The sequence below is a fragment of the Plecotus auritus genome, assembly GCF_963455305.1.
Source record: "Plecotus auritus genome assembly, chromosome: 4".
Lineage (NCBI taxonomy): Eukaryota > Metazoa > Chordata > Mammalia > Chiroptera > Vespertilionidae > Plecotus > Plecotus auritus.
Window position 1 is genome coordinate 75613514 of NC_137775.1, and position 22489 is coordinate 75636002.

The 22489-nt window shown below is 38.5% G+C and overlaps 2 protein-coding genes across 9 annotated transcripts in view; one reads left to right on the top strand and one right to left on the bottom strand.

The window, feature by feature from the left end:
* EYS (eyes shut homolog) overlaps positions 1-7505 on the top strand; it is a gene marked incomplete at both ends in the record, with an annotated part of 1444019 nt that extends 1436514 nt beyond the window's left edge. The window contains 3 exon segments of the mRNA XM_080665107.1: positions 6421-6916; positions 6918-7132; positions 7135-7505. Coding sequence (XP_080521233.1) covers positions 6421-6916; positions 6918-7132; positions 7135-7505 — 1082 coding nt within the window.
* A 1031-nt stretch (positions 7506-8536) lies between these two features.
* The window catches only part of PHF3 (PHD finger protein 3), a 90651-nt gene continuing 76698 nt past the window's right edge, over positions 8537-22489 (bottom strand). For all 8 annotated transcript variants that reach the window (XM_080665677.1, XM_080665681.1, XM_080665683.1 and 5 more), the window contains 5 exons: positions 22005-22203; positions 21116-21263; positions 17021-17110; positions 14702-14897; positions 8537-14293 (listed from right to left, as the gene is read on the bottom strand). In XM_080665677.1, the coding sequence (XP_080521803.1) occupies positions 12180-14293; positions 14702-14897; positions 17021-17110; positions 21116-21263; positions 22005-22203 (2747 nt within the window). In that variant the 3' untranslated portion in view covers positions 8537-12179. The remainder of the gene's footprint in view (positions 14294-14701; positions 14898-17020; positions 17111-21115; positions 21264-22004; positions 22204-22489) is intronic.

The following is a 22489-nucleotide window of genomic DNA, read 5'->3' on the forward strand; positions in this document are numbered from 1 at the left end:
TTTTTAAATTTTACATTTAAGATTTTTTTTTTCATTTTGTTTCTCAGAAAATGAAATTTTTGTATTGAGAAATAACTAATTCAGTTTTCTTCTCATAGTAAACAGAAATTGTACCTGATTTTCACAATCTAATCTAATTATTTTTAAGGTGTTTTAATATGTTATTAAATGATAATATCAGAGAATTAGACCAAAGTGGTTCTGTCTCAATGCACTGTTGAAATACCTTCAAAATAAATTCAAGGAGAAAAGATGATACTTTCAAAGAAAAAAAGGTAACATGATTGAGCTACAAAATATACCTTAGAAGAAATTTTTCTCCTGATATTTGATATTATATTTGGTTTTAAATTCATGATTAATTTAAATATCTGTGAAAATGCTAAATGGGAGAATCATGCACAAACAGAAAATTTGTTTATAAATCAAGAGACAGTAAGAGGTAATTGGCTTCAGTTGTATTGCTCATTAAAAATACCCTCAGAGTTAACCTTTGTATAGTAAGGGCAGAAAATCAAGAAATATTTGGGACTGGCTAAGAATGCTATACCATAATTTTATAATCAGTATATATACTTCACAGTATATAAGATTAAAAGCTCATACACATTAATAATCAAGAACACTTTTTTGTACATGTTATTAAAAGGCATTGTATTACAGTTCATGAGAGTCAAGATTTTCCTTTTATCTGCCATTAGACACTATTTACAAAGAGAATTAAAAATAGACTAATTAGTGTTATGTCATGATTGGTGCTGTATCTGACTTATGTAAGGAAATAATAAAAACTTTAAAATGTGAAAAAAATCTAAGCTCTATATTTGCAGACTTAGATTAACCTAAAGGTAATTATCAGTTGAAAGGCATATACTTATTTATTAGCAATCAAGTGGTGTAACAAGGGGTGAAGTATAATTCATTTATTTAAGGTTGCATAAAATAAAGGTGACTGTCCTGTACTTTGTACCTTCTCTAAGAACCACATCTTATGGAAACATTACTGAGCCTTCTAGCTCATCCTCTGCTAAGAGGAGCTATTAATAAAAATAAAAATAAAATACCCACCCTGGCCATTGTGGCTCAGTTGGTTGAGCATTGACCCATGAACCAAGAGGTCCCCAGTTCGATCTCTGGTCAGGGCACATAGATGCCCGAGTTTCCGGCTCAGTCCCTGGCAGGGGGCATGCAAGAGGCAGCAATCTATGTTTTGCTTTCACATCAGTGTTTCTTTCTCTCTCTCTCTGTCTCTCTCTCATTCTCTTTCTCCCTCTCTCTAACTCTATCTCCCTCTCCTTTCCTCTCTCTCTAAAAATCAATAAAAACATAATTTTTAAAAAAACCCACTTAATACATAATGTCAAAAATCATAAATTTAGATTTTCAACAGCTAATTAGGTTTTCATATGTGCCAAACCAAATTCTTAATTAACAAGGTTTCTGTGTCTTTTTAGAGATAAATAATTGGAATAATTTTGAATAGTGTAAAATTTAAAACAAAAGGATCATTTGAAAATTACCATAATTTATTTTAGATCTCTGATTTTAGAAAGAGATAAGTCTATGGCACCTGTTTATCTGTTTCTGCTAAATATTTAATATCATAAAATGAGTTTTTGACACAAAATTATCAATATTATGTTAAGCATAAATTAGTCACAGATAGCTGAATTCCTCTTGATATAGTTATTATCCTCCCAGACAAATGTGTATTAAAAAGCCTAGTTAACTACAATGTAAAGTTAAAGCATATTCAAACAACTGAACAATAAAAGATGTTATATTATCTTTGCTTTCCTTTCTAGAGAAAGAAGTATACAAAATTTCCCTAATAAGCTGTCTATAGTCTCTTCACAACTGCTAGGTCCTCCCAGGTTTCATTGATCTGTGATGCATGGTGGGGGCAATGACAGCACAGAGGAGGCAGGCGGGCAGGGCCCTGGGCCTCGTTAGACATGGTTAAATAGCCAGAGCGCATTCATTCATGATCTTCATTCAACTTAGGAGCTCACTTTTTCGTGCGGTCCATCCACTAGTGGTGAGCCTTTAACATTTATGTGCCCTAATGCCAACTTTACTCATGACCCATGGCTACAGCACCATTTCCTAGTCAACTAAAGTAAAAGGCCTGCATGCCAAAAAGCTGCAAATACAGCTCCGTGCAATTTTAGCCCCAGGGCCACATAGGGAGAGAAAAACCCCTTTCTTTGTCAATTCTTAGGAATGTACCAGCAAAGCCATGTTAAAATAAGTAGTTCTCCTTACTTTTCTTCCAGTTGGCAACTTGACCAGTGATGTAATAGGTCACAGCTTCAGCTTTCCTAATCATTTTTTAGCTATTTTTTATTCCAATGTAGTGCTTCACTGTGAGATTGTTTGCTATAGGACAGTACAACAAAGGTAGCAAGAGAAACTTCTCCCATTGTGCTGTGAAAGAGAATTGTGTCCACTTGCAAGGCACAAAGTATATTCAGAGTGCTATGGATTTTTATTTTTTTTTATTGATTTTTAGAGAGAGGAACAGAGAGAGAAAGAAATATCAATCAGCTGCCTCCTGCACATGCCCCAACCAGGGATTGAACCCACAACCTGGGTATGTGCCCTGACCAGAAATCGAATCTGCCACCTTTTGGTGTAAGGGACGATGTTCCAAACATCTGAGCCACACCAGCCAGGGTCAGAGTGCTATACATTTTTAAGACTTAATATCAATTGTTTTGTTATTCTAGTTTCTTGTGGTATACACATTTTAAGTAATTCTACCTGAATTTAATATTGTCTTATAAAATATGTTTGCAATGCTGCTTCTCTTTCTTTAGACTTCATATGTGTTCATGTTAGAAAATAGGAAATAAATTGGATTTTTTTCTCTTTGGGGAAATTAACAATTTTAAAATTTACATATTATAGGATTTTAATGCCAGAAAACCAGTTTTTCGGAACTATTCAGTAATCTCACCCCACAACTATACAAATGTATTTCTTAATGCAACAATTACTTATTGAGTATCTCATTATGTGCCAGGCACTATCTCCTGTTGGGGGCCAACTGTTGGGCCAAATCAGATACAGCCCCTGTTCTCATGAAGCTTATAAGCTAGTGAAGGAGGCAGCTATTAAATAATAACAGATGTTATGACATAGATTATATCCACCAGAAATTATGAGAAAATGTTTGAAGCAAGAGAACCCTACTTTGCATTGTCTCAGGTGGAAATGATACATATAGGACTATAGAGCTGCCAGGTCTCCCACCTGCCCGAGAGTGGTCTGGTGTGGGCCACAAGGGGGAGAATGAACATTATTTGCAGGTGGGAGATGAGGTGGCCTGGCACTTCGAAAGGGGGAAGAGGAAAAAGTAGTAGCAGGTGCCAAGAAGCCTTCTTGAATAGGAGAGGAAAGAACTTTCCATCGGCCTGAAATGACAGGGGAAAGGGAAATGCTGTTTTGAGGAAGATTCCCGCGGGGTTTGTTATGTGCACCACTCAACTACCCTCTAGAAACAAGAGTGTGCACTGAAGGCCTACGTCGTTTTCCCAGGCGTGGACAGTTGCATTTACTTTTCCTCTGAGTACCTCCCTGCAACTTCATAAACACGCTGGATCATTTGTTCAAATGCTTTCACACAAGACTATATAATTATGATAAATATTGTGAAGGAGAGAGACCCAGTGCTATTAAAACACTAATAGGAAAACAAACCAAAAAACCCTGACCAAAAAAGACTTCTCTGAGGAAGTGGCATTTGATCTGAGAGCTCCAATAAGGGTAGGAGTTGCCTAGGTGAGGTGGAGGGGTGTTCCAATAAAACAGCATGTGTGCATGCGAGGGTTCTGAAACAAGAGGATGAAACTCTCCAACAAGGTCAGTGTGGCTGGAGTCGAGTGGAGGAACAGGGAGAGAAGACACTCCAGGTAAAGCCGGAGAGAGGGGCCTGGAACCTGCAGAGCCTTTGTCGATATGTCAACGATTTTAAGTTCTTGTCCCAACAGTAGTTAATGCCATTAAAGGTAGTATAATAATGAGAATTTCATTTGAAACGATCATTTGAGCTTCAGTATAGACTAGAAAATCAGTTGGAAAGGGAGAAGAGTGAGATGATAGTCAATTTAAAGTGGCAGGAGAGAAGTGGACAGAATCAAGATGTTTACAATGAACCTAAGTGCTAAAAAATCTGATGAGAAACCCGTTTGACAGGTTATGAGTGGACCAAAGAAAGGATGGATCTAAGGATCACACCTAAATTTCTGGTCTAAAGAATGGGATGGAGGGAGTGGCTCACTGAGTTGGGGAAGACTAGAAGAGGCCAGGTGTATAGGAGGGAATTCACACACTGAGATACAAACTTGGAGTTTGAGGTGCCTTTAAAACCCAAGCAGAGATCTCAGCTAGGACTCTGTGTGCTTGATGCCAAGGGCATGGCTGAAACACATCCTATCTAATAAAAGAGTAATATGCAAATTAACCATCACTCTGCTACACCCACAAGCCACGCCCACAAGCCAATCAGGAGCAAATATGCAAATAAACCCAACCAAGATGGCTATGGCCACAGAGAGCAGGAGGGAGGCTTGGGTTTCCCCGGCAATGGAAGCCAAGCTTTCCGCCTGCTCTTGCTGGCCCAGGCCTCCACTCAAGGCTACAAAGTTTCAATGATAGAAGATACATAAATCCAAACAGAAATGGCGGCAGCCACAGAGCTGGAAAGAGCAGGAGGCTAGGGTAGCCCCCGGCGATGGAGAAAGCCAAGCTTTCCACACACCCTGGCCGGCCCAGGCCTCCGCTTAAGGCTACAAAGTTTCAATTATAGAAGATACATAAATCCCAATAGAAATGGCTGCTGCCAGGGAGCAAGCAGAAGGCTTGGCTCCACTCCAGGCTACAAAGTTTCAATTGTAGAAGATAAATAAACCCCAGATACCAGGGCCTCTGCTTGGGTCGCCAGGGGGCATGGCCGGCCTGCAAACCACCACAGGCCCCTCACCCAGGCCACTCCACGCCCCAAGGGAACCCCCACCCTAATCTGGGACACCCTTCAGGGCAAACCACCTGGCCCCCACCCGTGCACCAGGCCTCTAGCCTATCTAATAAAAGAGTATTATGCAGATTGACCATCACTCCAACACACAAGATGGCTGCCCCCATGTGGTCAAAGATCCTGCCCCATGTGGACACAAGGTGGCCACCACAAGATGGCCAGCAGGGGAGGGCAGTTGGGAGGGACCAGGCCTGCAAGGGAGGGCAGTTGTGGGTGATCAGGCCAGCAGGGGAGGGCGTTGGGAGGGACCAGTCCTGCAAGGGAGGGCAGTTGTGGGCGATCAGGCCAGCAGGGGAGGGTGTTGGGAGGGACCAGGCCTGCAGGGGAGGGCAGTTGGGGGCGATCAAGCTTGCAGGGGAGGGCAGTTAGGGGTGACCAAGCCGGCAGAGGAGGGAATTTGGGGGTGACCAGGCTTGCAGGGAAAGGCAGTTGGGAGGGACCCAGGCCTGCAGGGGAGAGCAGTTGGGGGGGACCAGGCCTGCAGGGGAGGGCAGTTAGGGGTGACCAGGCCTGCAGGGGAGGACAGTTGGGGGGGACCCAGGCCTGCAGGGGAGAGCAGTTGGGGGGGACCAGGCCTGCAGGGGAGGGCAGTTAGGGGTGACAGGCCTGCAGGGAGGGCAGTTAGGGGTGACCAGGCCTGCAGGGGAGGGCAGTTAGGGGCAAACAGGCTGGCAGGGGGGCAGTTAGGCATCAATCAGGCTGGCAGGGGAGTGGTTAGGGGGTGATCAGGCTGGCAGGCAGAAGCGGTTAGCGGCAATCAGGAAGGCAGGCAGGCGAGCAGTTGGGAGCCAGCAGTCCTGGATTGTGAGAGGGATGATCCCAGTGGGATCGGGCCTAAACGGGCAGTCGGACACCCCTCGAAGGGTCCCAGATTGGAGAGGGTGCAGGCTGGGCTGAGGGACACACACCCCTGTGCACGAATTTCGTGCACCGGGCCTCTAGTACACTATAATAAAAGGTTTTCAGAGCGTAACTATCAACTGCTCTTGTTTCTTTTACCTACCTCCCCAACCTGTCAAAAACAAAGTCAATGGCTTGTAGCAAACGTTGCTTATTTTTACACATTCACACTTTACTAAAATTATTTAAAGGAACACCTTGCTTTAACTTAGTACCATCATACATTCATTTACTCAATGGGAAATATTTATAACTAGGGAAAACTTATGTAGCCAGTTCTGGAACAAAAGAATACAGAATGTGTGAATGAATGTATACACATATACTTTGATCTGTAAATGGAAAGAAAATTCTCTACCATAATTAAGACCATGACTTGTTACCTTCTTTTTCCAAAACCAAATCTTACTCAAGCAGCCAGAAAGAGCGTTTTTAATGGAGTAACATTTCACTGTTACTAAACTGGTTTTCTTTCTCAACAGATGATTTTTTATGTATCTCTTTAGTAAATGGTGCTGTTCAACTTCGCTACAATCTAGGTGACATAACTGTCATTCTAGAAACACTCCAAAAAGGAAGTGCTAATGGAAGCACTTGGCATGTGATTAAAACAGGAAGAGTTGGTGCAAAAGGCTACCTGGATCTGGATGGGATAAATGTAACAGAAAAAGCCAACGTTAAAATGAGCTACCTGGACACAAATACTGACTTCTATATTGGAGGAGTGTCTTCCTTAAGTCTTGTAAATCCCATGGCAACAGCCAATGGACCGGTAGGTTTTCAAGGTTGTGTCCGAGAAGTTATTATAAATAATCAAGAATTACAATTAACTGAACTAGGAGTGAAAGGTGGCTCAAATGTAGGTGACTGTGATGGGACAGCCTGTGGGTACACCGTGTGCAGAAATAGGGGTGAATGTATAGTAAATGGCACCACTTTTTTTTGCAGATGTTCGCCACACTGGACTGGAAATAACCGGTCTCCACCAATCTCTATGTATACCTGACCAGTCATTCTCTTACAGTTGTTTGTGTCCTTTGGGTTGGGTGGGAAGGTATTGTGAAAGCAAAACTTCATTTTCAACTACAAAACTTATGGGTAATTCTTACATTAAATACATTGATCCACACTATAGAAAAAGAAACCTCCAGCTCACTACTGTATCCTTAAATTTCAGTACTACTGAAAGAGAAGGCTTGTGTGGATAGGAAAAGCTCAAAATGAAGAAAGTGATTTTCTGGCAATTGGTCTCCATAATCAGACTTTGAAAATAGCAGTTAACTTAGGAGAAAGCATCTCTGTACCGATGATTTATAGCAATGGTACATTCTGTTTTAATAAATGGCACCATATCATTATAAGTCAAAATCAAACTCTTATTAAGGCCTACCTAGATGGCAAGCTAATTCTCTCTGAGGATATTGACCCACACAAAGAATTTGTTGCTCTGAATTATGATGGTATTAGTTACCTAGGGTGTTTTGAATATGGTCGAAAGGTAAATATTGTTACTCAAGAGATTTTTAAAATAAATTTTGTTGGTAAAATACTATATACTAGTATGTAAATGTAGTTGCTTTGGTAGTTATTTCTTTAGCACGTTGCTGAAAATCAACTGTTTACTATTATCTGAAATAGTCTAAATGCTAACACTTTTGTAAGCTTATATAGCTAAAGAAAGATTCTGGTTGTTTTTCCAACATCCAATTTATCTGTAAGTATGTTGATTGCTAAATTTTTACTCCATTAGTTCATTTAGTGTTTATTCATCTGTGAATTGTTTTTAAATAAAATTTAGGTGGGAATGAATTAGTGATATACACAAAAATAAAATAAGCAAATGTTATTAAAAAGAAAATTATACAAGGAAATATTCTATTATATAGCTCAGCTATAAATATTCACGATTGGCAATGTGAAGTTTGAATACTGACTTAAAACAATAATTACGTGAATGTGGGAAGGTGGGGGAAGGAGTTGCTAAATCCTTATCTTCCACATTAAGTCATCAATAAATATTGGTTTTTGTAACTATTTTTAAACAGCATATAAATATCACAGATGTGAAGGCAAATATCCTAATGTGTAAAATACTGAAGGTCAAGTCTACATGTCTCAAAATTGGGCAGAAAAAGAGGTTCTAAATAAAGCCATTGTAAATTATTTTCTTGATATCTGTACTGTTAAAAGGATAACTTGAGAAACTCAATTTTGCCCAATACCAGTGATGGATATAATTGTGAATAGCATTTTCACCCCCACCTGCACTCCACCACCATTATTGCTGTTGTTACTTAATGTTTTCAGTTTGCTATTTATAATTTTGCCACCAAGAAAGCAACCGACAACACATGACTGATACAAACCACTAATAGGACTATGGAGAAAAGAACTTAGTAACAAGCAGCATGTAAAGTTTACAAGGAAAAACATGTAATTATCTGTTAAACGGAGACTACAAAAAGAGGGCTGGTGCAGAGTTAACGTCTTAATGCAAAATCTGCCTGCGTGGGCCTCTCCAGTCTATACAGACACTAGGTAAGTAATTTGTCATTTGAAGAACTTTACGGATTTTTTTTTAGCCTTATTTTTGCAATCAGAAAGTGATAGACATCTTGGAAGGCCCTAGAACTAAAGCTGAGAACTTTGGCACTATTGTTGCCAGACATACCATTCTTATTACATTGAAAAGTGTGTGAGCAAAATAGGTGGAATTCCAGAATGTCTATATATTGATTCAAAGGGGGTTTTGTTTTTTAAAAGAAACCACAACTCTACCCCATGTTTCCTGAAAAACTCTGACCTAAATCTGTTTTGGTCCATACCACTTCATTTCACTCTTGAGATATTTAATTGCTTGGGAAAAAAAATTCCTTGATAGTGATAATGAAATCTGACTTTTAAAGATACACATTTTATGGCAAGAAAGCTGTTAAACCATTCTCCTCTCTATAGTTGGCATTATTTTTCTTAACATCTAAACATATTTACTATGGCCTTAGATGTTTTATAACTCCCAATTTTTAAGATTTATTAATTCACCCACAACTAAGCTACAATTACTGAGTCAAGAGCTGTGATAAGTGGAATGGCCCCCAAAGTGGTCTACATCGGAATACCTGAAACCTGTAAATATGTTAGGTTACATGGCAAAGGGGAATTCAGGTCACAGATGGAACTCAGGTGCCCCCTTGGAATCACAAGTGTCCTTAAAGGTGGAAGAGGGAGCCTCGGAGACCATTTGAGACTGGGGCCCATGTTGTTGGCTTTGAAGATGGAGGAAAGGACCATAAGGCAAGGAAAGTCCGTGGCCCCTGGAAGCTAGAAAAATCAAGAAAATGGATTCTCCTCTAAGCCTCCAAGAAATGCACCCTCTGAGACATCTTAATCTCAGCCCACTGAGATCCACAGCAGACTTCTGATTTACAGAAGTGTTAATATAATAAATCTGTGTGGTTTTAAACTAAGTTTGTAATGTTTGTCATAACAAGAGAAAATAAGGGCTGCAGAATTAGGATTTGAGATGAAAAACTTGATAAATCTGTACAAGAGAACCCACAAGTTTTTGGTTGTATCATCCTGTTCACTTTTGAGGAGTGGACTGCTCTGTAGCGTTTCAGATAGGTTAGCAGAACGGGGAGGAAAGGGTTGGGAAAGGTATATAATAACCAGGCTTCTGTCCCTCTCTCCTGCTCTCAATTCTCAGAGCACAGCTGCCACACACATTGACTTTGGAGAAACATAAAACTGAGCTAGAATCCCAGCCCTGATCACAGCAGTCTAACTTTTCCAAGCACCAGTTTCCTCAGTTCTAATATAAATCTTTACCTTTCAGGCTGAACAAGGTTTATATAAAGCATTCAGCACAAGGTTTGCAATACAGAGGGTTCGTGAGGCTTTCTTGTTGCCACAAGGGGTGGACTTTGTAGGTACTGAGACACCCTGGTACATTTTATTTCAACAGAGGTATGTATAAAACTGTCTTTGGCATCAAACTTTTTAAAGAGCAAATTTTTCTTAAAACAGGAGAAAGATGAACTTCATGTAACTCGCTAGTTTGTAGAAGGCTGGCTGTGAGACTTAAGGACGGAGAATGGCTTTGGATCTACTACTCATTGAAAACTTTTCTCATTTCCCCCTACATTCCTCAGAAGTTAAAACCTCAGAGTCCATATGCCCATAACTCTCCCTACTTGCCAGTTTCAGTGAACCAGGGGTTAGGAGATATGGTTTGAATCCTTAGTAGCCCCATAATCCCAGGAGATGGTTATCATTAATAGGGGCCTGTAGAGGATGTGACAAGATCCAATGAGATATGAATAAATAATTTTAAAGTAAGCATCACAATATAATAAACTACTGGCTAAGAGACAGGCAAAACTGACTTTAAGGTTTTCTTCGCTGACTAACCCATTCTTTACTTGTACTTTGCAAAAAAAAAAAAAAAAAAAAAAAAAAAAAAATCTGGTGTCTGATCAACCTCCTACCAAATCAGTAAAATCAGATTTACTAGCAACATACTAGTACATATTTGAAATCAAAAGGCTAATTTTGGAGGATTTGGTTGTGTGTGGTTTTTTGGGGGGAGGGGGGAGGAATTCTTGACAATTTTTTCCTGATTGTGCAAAAGATGACCCACCAAATTAAGTTTTGTTTACACTGTTTTTAAATAAGTTAGTTTCCAAAAGAAAAACAGACTAAAATTAAACAAATTTTATTTAAATACAAGTCCTCTGTTTCAGAACTTTTATGATGAAAAACTTCAGAGAATAAGGATGACAAAAAAGATGCAAATTGTTGAAATTAGACAAAATGTGTGGTTTTGAATTTCCGCTTCTCTCACCAGAGAGAATAACAAAGTTGATTCCATTTCAAACCTAATTTTTAACTCCAATCCTTAGACCTTTTAGGAAATCAAACATTACCTTCTTAATTTTGTGAAGCCATTTGTATTTTTCTTCATTAATATAGGTAAGTAAAAGTCCCGGTTTCTCTTTTTTTGTTGGCCTCAAGTATTAATCATTTGGTAGCCATTGCTTTAAATTATGTCAATACAATGTGTAGTTGATATTGTAATTAACTTTATATTTGGATTAACAATAGTCTCCATATGCTTTCTATTTCAAGCAAAACTGCAGTTACCTCCAAAACAAATTAGGGTTAATTACACATTTTACAAAGCGATTCACAACAAGTTTCTCATAAATTTCTGTGGTCTCATCATGATTAGTCAGTGTACCAAATTTTGAGAGTGACAAGTCTTCAGAAACATACCTACAAAGTGGGCTATTCGCTGCAGTTTTTCATTGGTAGTTCAAAATTCTCCCTCTTCAAATCATGATTTTTATCAGTAACCTCTAAGACAAACCGGTTTTCCCCTCACCTAATGCCTGACACAGATAGCTATGCCTGTATGTATGTTCTTGGCTGAGTAAAAAAAAAAAAAAAAAGGTATGAAAGTAATCAAAGCTTTAGAGAAGAAATTCTTTTACTGAATTTCAAATCACACACACAAAATAGGTGAGAAATTCTTTTATCATATTTAGAATCAAAATATCCCTTAAAATATTTACATTTTACAGTAAAAAGGATAGCAAAACACAAGATCATGTACAAGCTTAAGTATTCAAGTTCCTGAAGAGGCAAAAGGGAAAGGAAACTAATGGTACCACAAAGCTGTCAGATACATGGTAACAAGTGCCTTCAGGAGCGCAGATTAAAGCAGTAACTGTTCTCCGTGGGCTTCTGATTCTTGGTCAGAAACCACCCAATAAACTGATTAATATAATCTGAGTATGAAGTTGCTTGTCTTTGTGTTGCTTCTCTAGTTTCTTTAAAAACAGTGCAATTTAAACAAACTTACAGAGTACACATTACTCTCAAATTAGTCATAAAGAACATTCACTAGAGGCAGTAAATATATTCCAGAGTTAACTATATTTACCAATTAAGGAATAAAACTAAAATTTCTAAGCCTTTATTGCATATTAATAAAACAAATCTTTGAATATACAGCAATGTAAAACTTTTAAAAATATTCCTATAACTAGGACAGTTGGTATGAAGAAGGGACGACGAGCACTGGTACAGAGCACTCCGCACCAACACACGGAATTTATTGTTCTGCAAACCACCAATAGTAAGTCTGAAAGATGGCACAATCCTAGCAGGCAATCATAAAGTTTTTAAGATACAACATTTAACATTTACTTAAGAGTAATCTTGAAGCAGCTCGCAGATTTTACCTTTTGCTTTTAGCTCTGTCAGTGTGGTCCCTATCTTTGTGGTACCTATCTCTGTCCTTTTCTCCTTCTCTATGTTTACTTTTCTCTCGTTCTTTGTCCTTTTCATGGTCTTCACTTTTAGGTTTGTCTGGTTTCTTATCTACATTCCTACCATCTCTGCTTGCTTTTCCATCTGCTCCGCGATCACTGTGTGACAACCGTGGCCTCTCTTTATCTTTGTGCCCTTCCTCCCTGCTTTTCCTGTCTCTGTCCTTGTCTTGGGATCTGTCTCTGCGTCTATGCCTTTCAGATTCTTGCTCCCATTCCTTTTCATGTCGCTCTCTCTTCACGTGGTGTGAATCACTATAAAATCTCTGGCGATCCCCTTTGCCCCTATTAAATGACCTATCCAGTTGCTGTTGGTCTTGCCTATTACCCCAAGGGTCACTATGGCGCCTTTCTGGTCTTCTAATGTCTTTAGTCTGGTAAAAATTTTGTGGGCCTACATATCTTGATGTTTGTGAAAGGGGACCCATCATACGTTGAGGTTGGCCTGTCAGATGAACAGGTGGCCAGGGAACTATGGGATTTTGAGCAAAGCCAAAGCCGGGAGGGGGAAGTAATGGAGGTGGCAAATGTGGTGGAAATCCAAACATGCCTTGTGGGGGGAAATTAGGAGGCCCCGGAAATGGAAATCCAGGGGGACTAGACTTGAGATGCTGAAGGTTGGGTTGCTGTGGCCTCATGGGTGAAAAGTTTGCACTTGTTCTGGGACTGCTGCTTCTGGGGGTAAAGTTGATGCTTTTAGAAGGAAATTCTGATTGACTTGTGTTTTCAACTTCAAAATGAGATGTTGTTGCTGCCGATCCTCTTCGAAACGGGTGCACAGTTTCAATATTTTGCATTGAAATACTCTCCTCTGAGGGTTTTGCTTGTTCTGTTTGAGAAGTGTGTTTGTCTTCTGATGCCAAGTTTTGTGCAACCCCTGAATTATCATTCTGCTGAGCACTTGAGTTTTTCTCTACAGAAGACAACTTTTCCTCTACATTGGTTTGTTCTGGTAAATGCTCCTTGTGTGACGGCCCAGGCGGGGTGTGCTTTTCTCCATTCCCGCAACTATCTCCTTCTTTGCTTTCTGAAGCAGTTACCTGCTGACTTCGTCCTGCTGCCTGCCTAGGATCCCTTTTCAGGTTGATAAACTGTGGGGACTTGGCTGTGTTAGCAACAAGGTTTTCACTGCCACTCACACTACCATCTGTGTTTCCTTTTCCTATATTCGACCTGCATGGAGAACTAGTATCTGAAGTCTGATTATCTTGCAAATTATTCTCTTGATCTTGCAGCAGCTGTCTTTTTAATGGTCTCTCTTTACTCTCCACAGCTTCCTCTTGTTTTGACTGAATTGATAAATTTGTTAGGAATGCTTCTGTAGAAACATCTGGTGGTTTGCCTCTGAGACTAAGACTCACCGAAGCTCCAGGAGAAATGGAGGAGGGCCCCGTTACTGGGGTTTCTTCGTCTACTGGTACTGAATTACCTGAAGATTCTGAAAGATTATCTACTTTACCCTTTACCTCCTTAGCTTCACCATCCATTGCTACTTTATCTACATTCTCTGCTTTGGGGTCAGCTTGCTCACTGATAAATGGAATTTCGTTAAGAGTGTTTTGTTCTGTCACTGACTGAGCCTGTTCATATACTTCACCAGTAGTGCCCAAAAGGCTCTGAAGTATATCGTCCACAGGAAGAGGCTTATTTGCTAATTCCAGAGTGGAAGGCTGATTTTCCCAGCCAATCAATACTCCAGGAAGGAATCTTAAAGGTTTTGGTGGCTCCTGTTTGGTAACTTCCACTAAAGGTTCCACTACAGCTGGAAGGTCTTCCTGAACAGCTTGCTGAGGCTTAGTTCTCTGCTTGTGTAATACAGTTGTGAAAGAATTGAAAAAGTCATTTTCTTCCTCTGCTGCCTCCTCTGTGGAAACTTCCATTTTACTTTTTTTTTCAGGTGGCAATGCTACCGGTACACTTTCAGAGGTCTCAGCAGTATGGCTGGCACTAGCACTGTGCTGCCGCTTCAGTTTTTGGCGAATAATTAAGCCCAACAACAGATTAGGTCTATGCAGTTCAAGCCCTGCATAAAAAACATAAATTAAGTCACTTTCGATTCCTAAAATAAAGGGTAAATTGCCCTGGTTGGGTAGCTCAGGTGGGTAGAGCATCATCCCAATATGACAAGTTTGTGGGGTCAGTCCCTGGTCAGGACACATATAAGAATCAACCTCTGAATACACAAATAAGTGGAATAACAAATGGTTCTGCCCCCTTCCTCCCGTCTCTCTAATATCAATAAAAAAATATATAGACATAAAACCAAGTGTAAATGTTTGCATGTAGCATATTACAGCCTATTAAGTGGGTGTCCTTCCCTGTCAGGTCAGCTCTAGAGACCTGGATCCCAAGACAATAAGCAGAGTCAGTTTTTTCACTCTGGTCCCACCTCCCACTTTGTTTTATTCACTCTATTAAAATATATACCTACCAGGTCCATCAAAAGGCACGAGAGGGTGTGGAATTTTATCTGTGGCACCCAAAGGAATAAGGTACATGTCTTTAACCTGCTTCATGTTGTTAGCAGCTACTCCATAGCGTTTTCTGCTACTGAAGTATGCAAACAGCAAAGTGTAAGAAATTTGATCTTCTTCAGTTACAGGTGTGAAGCGAACCACACAAATTTCCTATTCAAGAAAATAAATGGTTGTTTAAAATTATAACCTAAACGATAGACTGGTTTTAAATACCATTTCTCAACCAATTGAGTTGTATAATGAAGATTACTAAATAACATGATATGCCAACTTAAATGTAGGGAAGAATACTAAAACAACTCTTGGGAAAAGATCTTTGTTGACCCATTGATGGACTTACCTAAAGGCATCCAGTAAGAAATTACATCCCAAGATAATGTGTTCAAAATGACACACTTCTCAGCGGCAGAGATTTTTAAACCCAAGACTTTCGATATCAATACTATATCCTGATTTCCAATGTTACAACCTCCACAGAGGGCTGCCTCTATTCTCATACAGCAAATTAATAGCACCTACCATCACCACCCTACCATGTACACATACCCACAAATTCACTGATAATCCAATCTACAGAGACTAAATTTAGGAACAAAGGGGCTAGGTGAAAAGACCTCAAATGCACATAGGCCATATAATTTGGAAAATCATTTGGTTTCTCAGGTACCAATGTGCTTGCCTCTGGGTTCTTGGCTTTGTTTCAGAGAAGAGTCCCAATTTAATAGTGTAAAAAAAAAAAAAGGATGCTTTTTCACAAAGGTATACTGTCAAAATGGGGAAAACTAGATCTGATACAAGCTTAAATTGATGCAGATCCTATAGAAACCATGTGAATGAGCTGAACTATGGCTCTATCTCTTATAAAAGGTCTGTCACCTAAACTGTCCTCTTTTAGAGGTAACAACTAGTATAATGTTTTAGTCAGTTCAAGATGGAGGCATAATATACAGTGTTTGGCAGCAATATATGAATAGATCAAGAGGGATTCCCAAAATGTCTAAGAGTAATACTACTACCTAATACTTTCCCATGACTTTTGCTGTCATGAAAAAGTGACAACAAAAGAAAGTAGTTAATTTTTTTAGACCTTCAAAGTTCAAATGTATTCTACTACTATCAGTTTCAATTCTAAAATATATATTGGAAAATAATCTTTTTAGCTTAAGATCCCCTTTGGATTACTTAAAAAAATTAATGTTTGCTTACTCAAAATTTATCTTTTAAATGTCTATAATATGGTAGGTACTATCATCCTTGGAGGGAGAAACAACTTCTTCTAATGATTAATTTTTCCTGTATGGTACTGACAAAAAAATAGAAATTATTGTTGTTAAGAGGCTACTAATGATCTCCTAGTATCTATTTCCCTCTTTTCCTCCTATTACAAAGAGAAGCCCTTAATTTTTAGCTAGCACATGGCCATCCAATACTACATTTCCAGAGATTCCATTTCCAGCCTTCTTAGGAGCTATGTGACTAAATCCTACCAATGGAAGGTAGAGGAAGTGAAATGATACTTGCAATTTCTAGGTCTGGACAGGCGCTGGCCAGTGTGGCTCAGTTGGTTGGGTGTTGCCCCGTGCACCGAGAGGTTACTGGATCAAATTCTCCATCATGGTCATATGCCCAGATTGGGGGGGAGCAGGAGGCAAGCCACTTGATGTTTTACTCTCACATCAATATTCTCTCTCTCTCTCTCCAAAAATCAATACAAATATTTTTTTTAAATAAATTCTTCATTTTTGTCACTGGTGCTGCAGGTAAGTCAGCTCTGACCATGCTTAACTGATAAGGACAACAGTCTTAGAACCAGGAAAGTAACGAGAGAAGAGGCTGGTCTCTGAATAATTTGTAGAACCAGAGCTGCTGAGGCACCCTGAATGAATGGCCTTCCTAACATAATAAAAAAAATACTTTCATATTTTTGAGGCATTATATTTTAGGGTTTTAACCCATGCTCTAACTAAAACAAATGTCTATAATCAAAGAAAGGTAAAATTCCAAGATGAATCCCAATATTTACTCTAAAACATTTCTTCCAACACATTGAAGAAGTCATTGAGAAAGCACACCGGAAGGGAAAAAAAAACAAACACAAAAGGAATAATGAATGGGCTATCCTGAGCGTTAGCAAATGGCCTTAGTTCAGTCAACCATATTTAGATTTAGAATTTGTACTGGTTCCCTCCCCAGGGAACCTTGCATAAGAACTCTTAGTGGTTTACTTTCCAAATATTCTCTCAAACTGGTATAGTGAAAAAAGTTTTCCTTACCTTGGTTCCTGATGCTTTAAGTTTTTCCACATAATCCCAAACTGTCTGAGGTGATATCCTGCCACCTACTTGAATACTATCTGGTAGATCCTGTGGTAAAAATGAAGGTGATTCTGATAAAGGTTTAATTTCCAACATCTACAGGCAGCTTATACAACTTAATAAAAGGAAGATAAATGATCCAATAAAAAAATGGGCAATGGACCTAAATAGAATCTTTTCGGAAGAAGACAGAAGGAAGGCCAAGAGACACATGAAAACATGCTCAAAGTCACTAATTATCCGAGAGATGCAAATCAAAACGACAATGCAATACCATCTCACACCTGTCAGAATGGCTATCATCAACATATCAACAAACGACAAGTGTTGGCGAGGATGAGGAGAAAAAGGAACCCTCGTGCACTGCTTGTGGGAATGCAGACTGGTGCAGCCACTGTGGAGAACAGTATGGAGTTTCCTCAAAAAACTGAAAATGGAACTCCCATTTGACCCAGTAATCCCACTCCTAGGAATATATCCTAAGAAACCAGAAACACCAATCAGAAAGGATATATGCACCCCTATGTTCATAGCAGCACAATTTACAATAGCTAAGATTTGGAAACAGCCTAGGTGCCCGTCAGCAGATGACTGGATCAGAAAACTATGGTACATCTACACAATGGAATACTATGCTGCCATAAAAAAGAAGGATTTACTACCATTTGTAGACACCTGGATGGAATTAGAGAACATTATGCTAAGTGAAATAAGCCAGTCAATGAAAGAAAAATACCACATGATCTCACTCATTTGGGGATAATGAAAAACATTATAAACTGATGAACAAAAAGATAGATACAGAGGCAGTAAAGCATCAAACAGACTGTCAAATTACAGCAGGAAGGTTAGGGAGAGGTGGGGAAATAAGAGATCAACTGAAGGACTTGTATGCATGCATATAAGAGTAACCAATGGATGCAAAACATTGGGGGGTGAGGGCATGTATGGGAATGTGTTGGGGGGGGCAATGGTAAGATATGTACACATATAATACCTTAATAAAAAAAATTAAAAAAAATGAAGGTGATTAATATGTAAACATATATTTATTATACTCATAGCTCATACAGGTTTAGCTCTATGACTAATTTGAAATAGTAATATAAAATAAGTAAATAAAAAGATTGTGAACTGCATCATCAGAGAACAAGAATGCAGACAGTAATTAGGCTTTACCTCAACTGTCAGTTCCAAATGAATTAGGTGGATGCCCAAAATACAGTTAAACAATTTGAGGTCATGTTCATTTTCAGAAGGAAAGAGAAATAGTGGCACACATGACAATCCAGGAAAAATGCAGAATATTTCAGAATATTAGGGGAGACTGTTTTTCCCCCTCCCATACATCTGCCCCCTTATTTGGTGGTAGTGGGCAGGGGTATGCCTTAATCATTAACAGCTGATGTTTGATGATAGTATACATTTTTGCACAGAAAAAAATATCACTGTAGTAACATAAGGTTCACTTTTTTTAAAGGCACAATTTTTCTGAAAACAATTACAAGTAAAATCAATAAGAACTGCAATTAAGAATATTTAAAACTTTGCCCTAAACCGGTTTGGGGCTCAGTGGATAGAGCATCGGCCTGCAAACTCAAGGGTCCCAGATTCGATTCCGGTCAAGGGCATGTACCTTGGTTGCGGGCACATCCCCAGTAGGGGGTGTGCAGGAGGCAGCTGATTGATGTTTCTCTCTCATCAATGTTTCTAACTCTCTCTCCCTCTCCCTTACTCTCTGTAAAAAATCAATAAAATATGTTTTTTTTAAAAAAGAATATTTAAAACTTTAATCAGAATACTTCTATTTTTCCCATAGACTCAAAAATCCAAAAGTATAATTAATTGATATTAAATTCAATTCAGTTTAAGTTATTAATTGCTTTAAATATTTTATTTGGGCTTGTTGTCCCAACCAAACTAAAAATATGCAGAAAGCAGAAGTGGAGTTCTAGAAAGCAATCACATAGAAAATGGCTCATCACCCTGGCCCAGTAGCTAAGTTGGTTAGAGCATCACCCTGATATACCAAGTTTGTGGGCTTGATCCCTAGTCAGAGCACATAAAAGAATCGACCAATGAATGTATAAATAAGTGGAACAACAAATCAATGTTTCTCTCTCTCTAAATCAATAAAACTTTAAAAAAAGAAAATGGCTCAGAAAGTAAAATAATAGTTCTGTTTAAAATCTAAAGAGTTCCATAGTTCAGCACCTAATTATCCATTTAAAAGAAGAGGGATCTTCACATGGACTGATCAAAAACTAAGTTTCTAAATAGGTATGTTCAAAAAGAAGAGCATCATGGGTCTACTTAATCTTTCGTATAAAAATGACAAGCAAACTATATGTAAAAATAATAGATTATTCATTAACAAAAAACATAACCAGTAAACAAACTGATCAATATCAGATAATCACCATTACACTGAGTTAAACTAACTTCAGCCTAATACAAAGACAAGTAAAATGTATGATAGTCTTAAAAAGAATAAACATAGCCCAGCCAGGTTTGGCTCAGTTGGTTGGAACACTGTCCCATATACCAAAATGTTTTGGGTTCGATTTCTGGTCAGGGCACATAACTAGGTTGCAGTTCAATACCCAGTTTGGGCATGTACGGGAGACAACCAATTGATGTTTATCTCTCATATTTATGTTTCTCTTTCCCATCCTCTCTCTAAAAATCCCAATGAAACAACAACAGAAAAAAGAACAAGCACCTAGCCAGAGAGGCTCAGTGGGTTGAGCATTGATCTGTGACTCAGGAGGTCTCGGTTGGATTCCCAGTCAGGGCACATGCCAAGGCTGTGGGTTTGATCCCCAGTAGAAGGGAGGTGCAGGAGGCAACCAACTGATGATTCTCTATCATCATTGATGTTTCTATCTCTCCCTCTCCCTTCTTCTCTCAGAAATCAAAACTTAAAAAAAAAAAAAAAAAAACTCTTCTAAAAAAGAACAAGCATATATATGATTTAGGCTTCCTAAATTACTGAAGAAATTAAATTATTTTTAACTTTTGCCTTTATGGTCAGTGGACTGAGAATGGAAAAGGTTAATGTTAGATATGAATATGACTAATAGAAAAATATACAGTAAAGGAGCATTGATATATTTTCCTTCTGCATAAACATGAAAAAAAAAACAAGCTTCAGTGTTTAAAAAAATATCATACTTTCTCATTTGTCATACTGTATATAATACTACAGCTGTTTATTTTCCATAAACACTGCATCATAGTTCCTATTCCCTCCGATAAAGAACCAGCCAAGCTCTTGGCCCCCTCCTCTCTTGCTGCTCGAGCATGACTCCTGGCTTGCAGGCTCTCAAGCTCCCACACACAATGGACTGCTGGACTGGAAGTAGTGTGATGCTGTACTGGACCCAGCTTCACCATGGAATGGAAACTCGGGACACTGGCTTTGCTTTTAGCTCTACAAAAGCCCCAGCTGCACCTTTTCCAGGACGGGTGTAAGGGAAATGGGACTTTGAAAACCAAGGGTTATAATTTCACGCAAATAAAGCTTTCTAACACATCTCAAAAAATAATAATAATAAAATAAAACCAGCCAAGGAAACCACTACAGCAACTATGGTCATTGGTCTCATGGGAGTGTCAATGAGCTCTAAAGTTTCAACTACACTGTGGTTACTACAGTCTATATCTCACTCACAGAAATAGGTAAGAATTGTAGTCATGAAGCTGAAAAAGCAAGCAGTAGGAAAATTAGAAGGCTTGTTAACAATGAAAAATCTTCCTGAAAGCTATAATATTTAAACAAAAATTGTACTTAACAAAAACTTAAATATCCATGCAGATTCTAACATTGGATTTAACACTTTCAAAGCACAGTTTTCTATAGTTCTAAAACTCCATTTGGGAACTCATAATTCCATTAATTGAATGGTTGTAGGGTCAATGTCAATAAATATTTTTATTTTGAATAAAAATGAAATATTTTCATTTAACATTTTTATGATTTTTATGATGTTGTTTCCTTGCCTACTGCTTTCAGAAACACATATGTCAAGAAAGGCAGAAAAGTTCAGTTACCTCTGTCAAGTACTCAGGGGAACCAGACACTGGGTAGGCTTTGGTAACAAATTTTGCAACAGAAGGCATGTTGATAAAACCTTTCCAGATGAAGTTCAATCGAGCCAAGAATGTAGACTCAACTTCAACAGTTCCAGGCATCTCTGGACTAAAAAGATGACATTAAAAAGTTTTCAGCCTAAAGATATATTCATGAATAAATGTATTTTCTACATAGTCATCAATTATTTCTCTATTTTAACATGTCAAAAAGGCTAGAATATGTAAAGACTATTGATTAAAAAATTTGTATTTTCGCCGAAACCGGTTTGGCTCAGTGGATAGAGCGTTGGCCTGTGGACTGAAGGGTCCCGGGTTCGATTCTGGTCAAGGGCATGTGCCTTGGTTGCGGGCACATCCCCAGTGGGGGGTGTGCAGGAGGCAGCTGATCGATGTTTCTCTCTCATCGATGTTTCTGGCTCTCCGTCCCTCTCCCTTCCTCTCTGTAAAATATCAATAAAATATATTTTAAAAAAAAATTTTTATTTTCACTTTATAAAATTATACTCATATTTACATAGTCATGCTTTACAATGTCATCCTAGTTGGCTTAGATAGACTAAATGTCCAGAGAAGTGCAAACAATTTTTCTTTAATGACCTTTCTCCTGCCTTTTGGCATGAACATAATTAAAGCGAGTTTTACAGTCAAGTCCTCAATATTCAAATCTCTAACTTTCCCAGTCTTGTTTTTTTTTTTTTATCTCAGTTAATTTAGAGCATAGGGAGATACAATTATTTTCTCAAAAGAAAGGTTCCTAAAAATATATATTTTTCTGTTTTTGAAGACCTCCACATGTAAGTTGGCAAATATTTATAATGATTATTATAGGTTATACTAAGAAAATTACCGTGGAGCAGGAGAGAATGATGTTGATTTTGGAGACTCTTGTTTCTCTTCCTCAAAGAATTCAGAAGCCAAAATATTTGAGGTTGAAAACAATGCATCTGCTATACTTTCTGCTTCATTGTCTGAATGTTTACGAGATACTCCAACAACAACTTTCACCTTTTTTGGAGAAAGATCATCTACAGGTGGTGCCATTCGACCTAAAGGCAGAAGACACCAAAATAAGCTATATTTGTGAACTGAAATTTCTTTAACTTCATTCATTTTTACTCCTAGTTATTCAGTTTTTCTGACTGAATTGTTGCATGACCATACATTTCCTGGAGTAATTTTTAATCATATCATTTCTCATACTGACATATTATACCTCTCTGATTAATGTGAAAAATTAGATAAAAAGAATGTTAAGCAGCTCAGACAAGCTGAAATGGAAATATAACTAGAACCTAAAATAGGTTTCTTGATACCCTAGCAAATTTTTTAAAC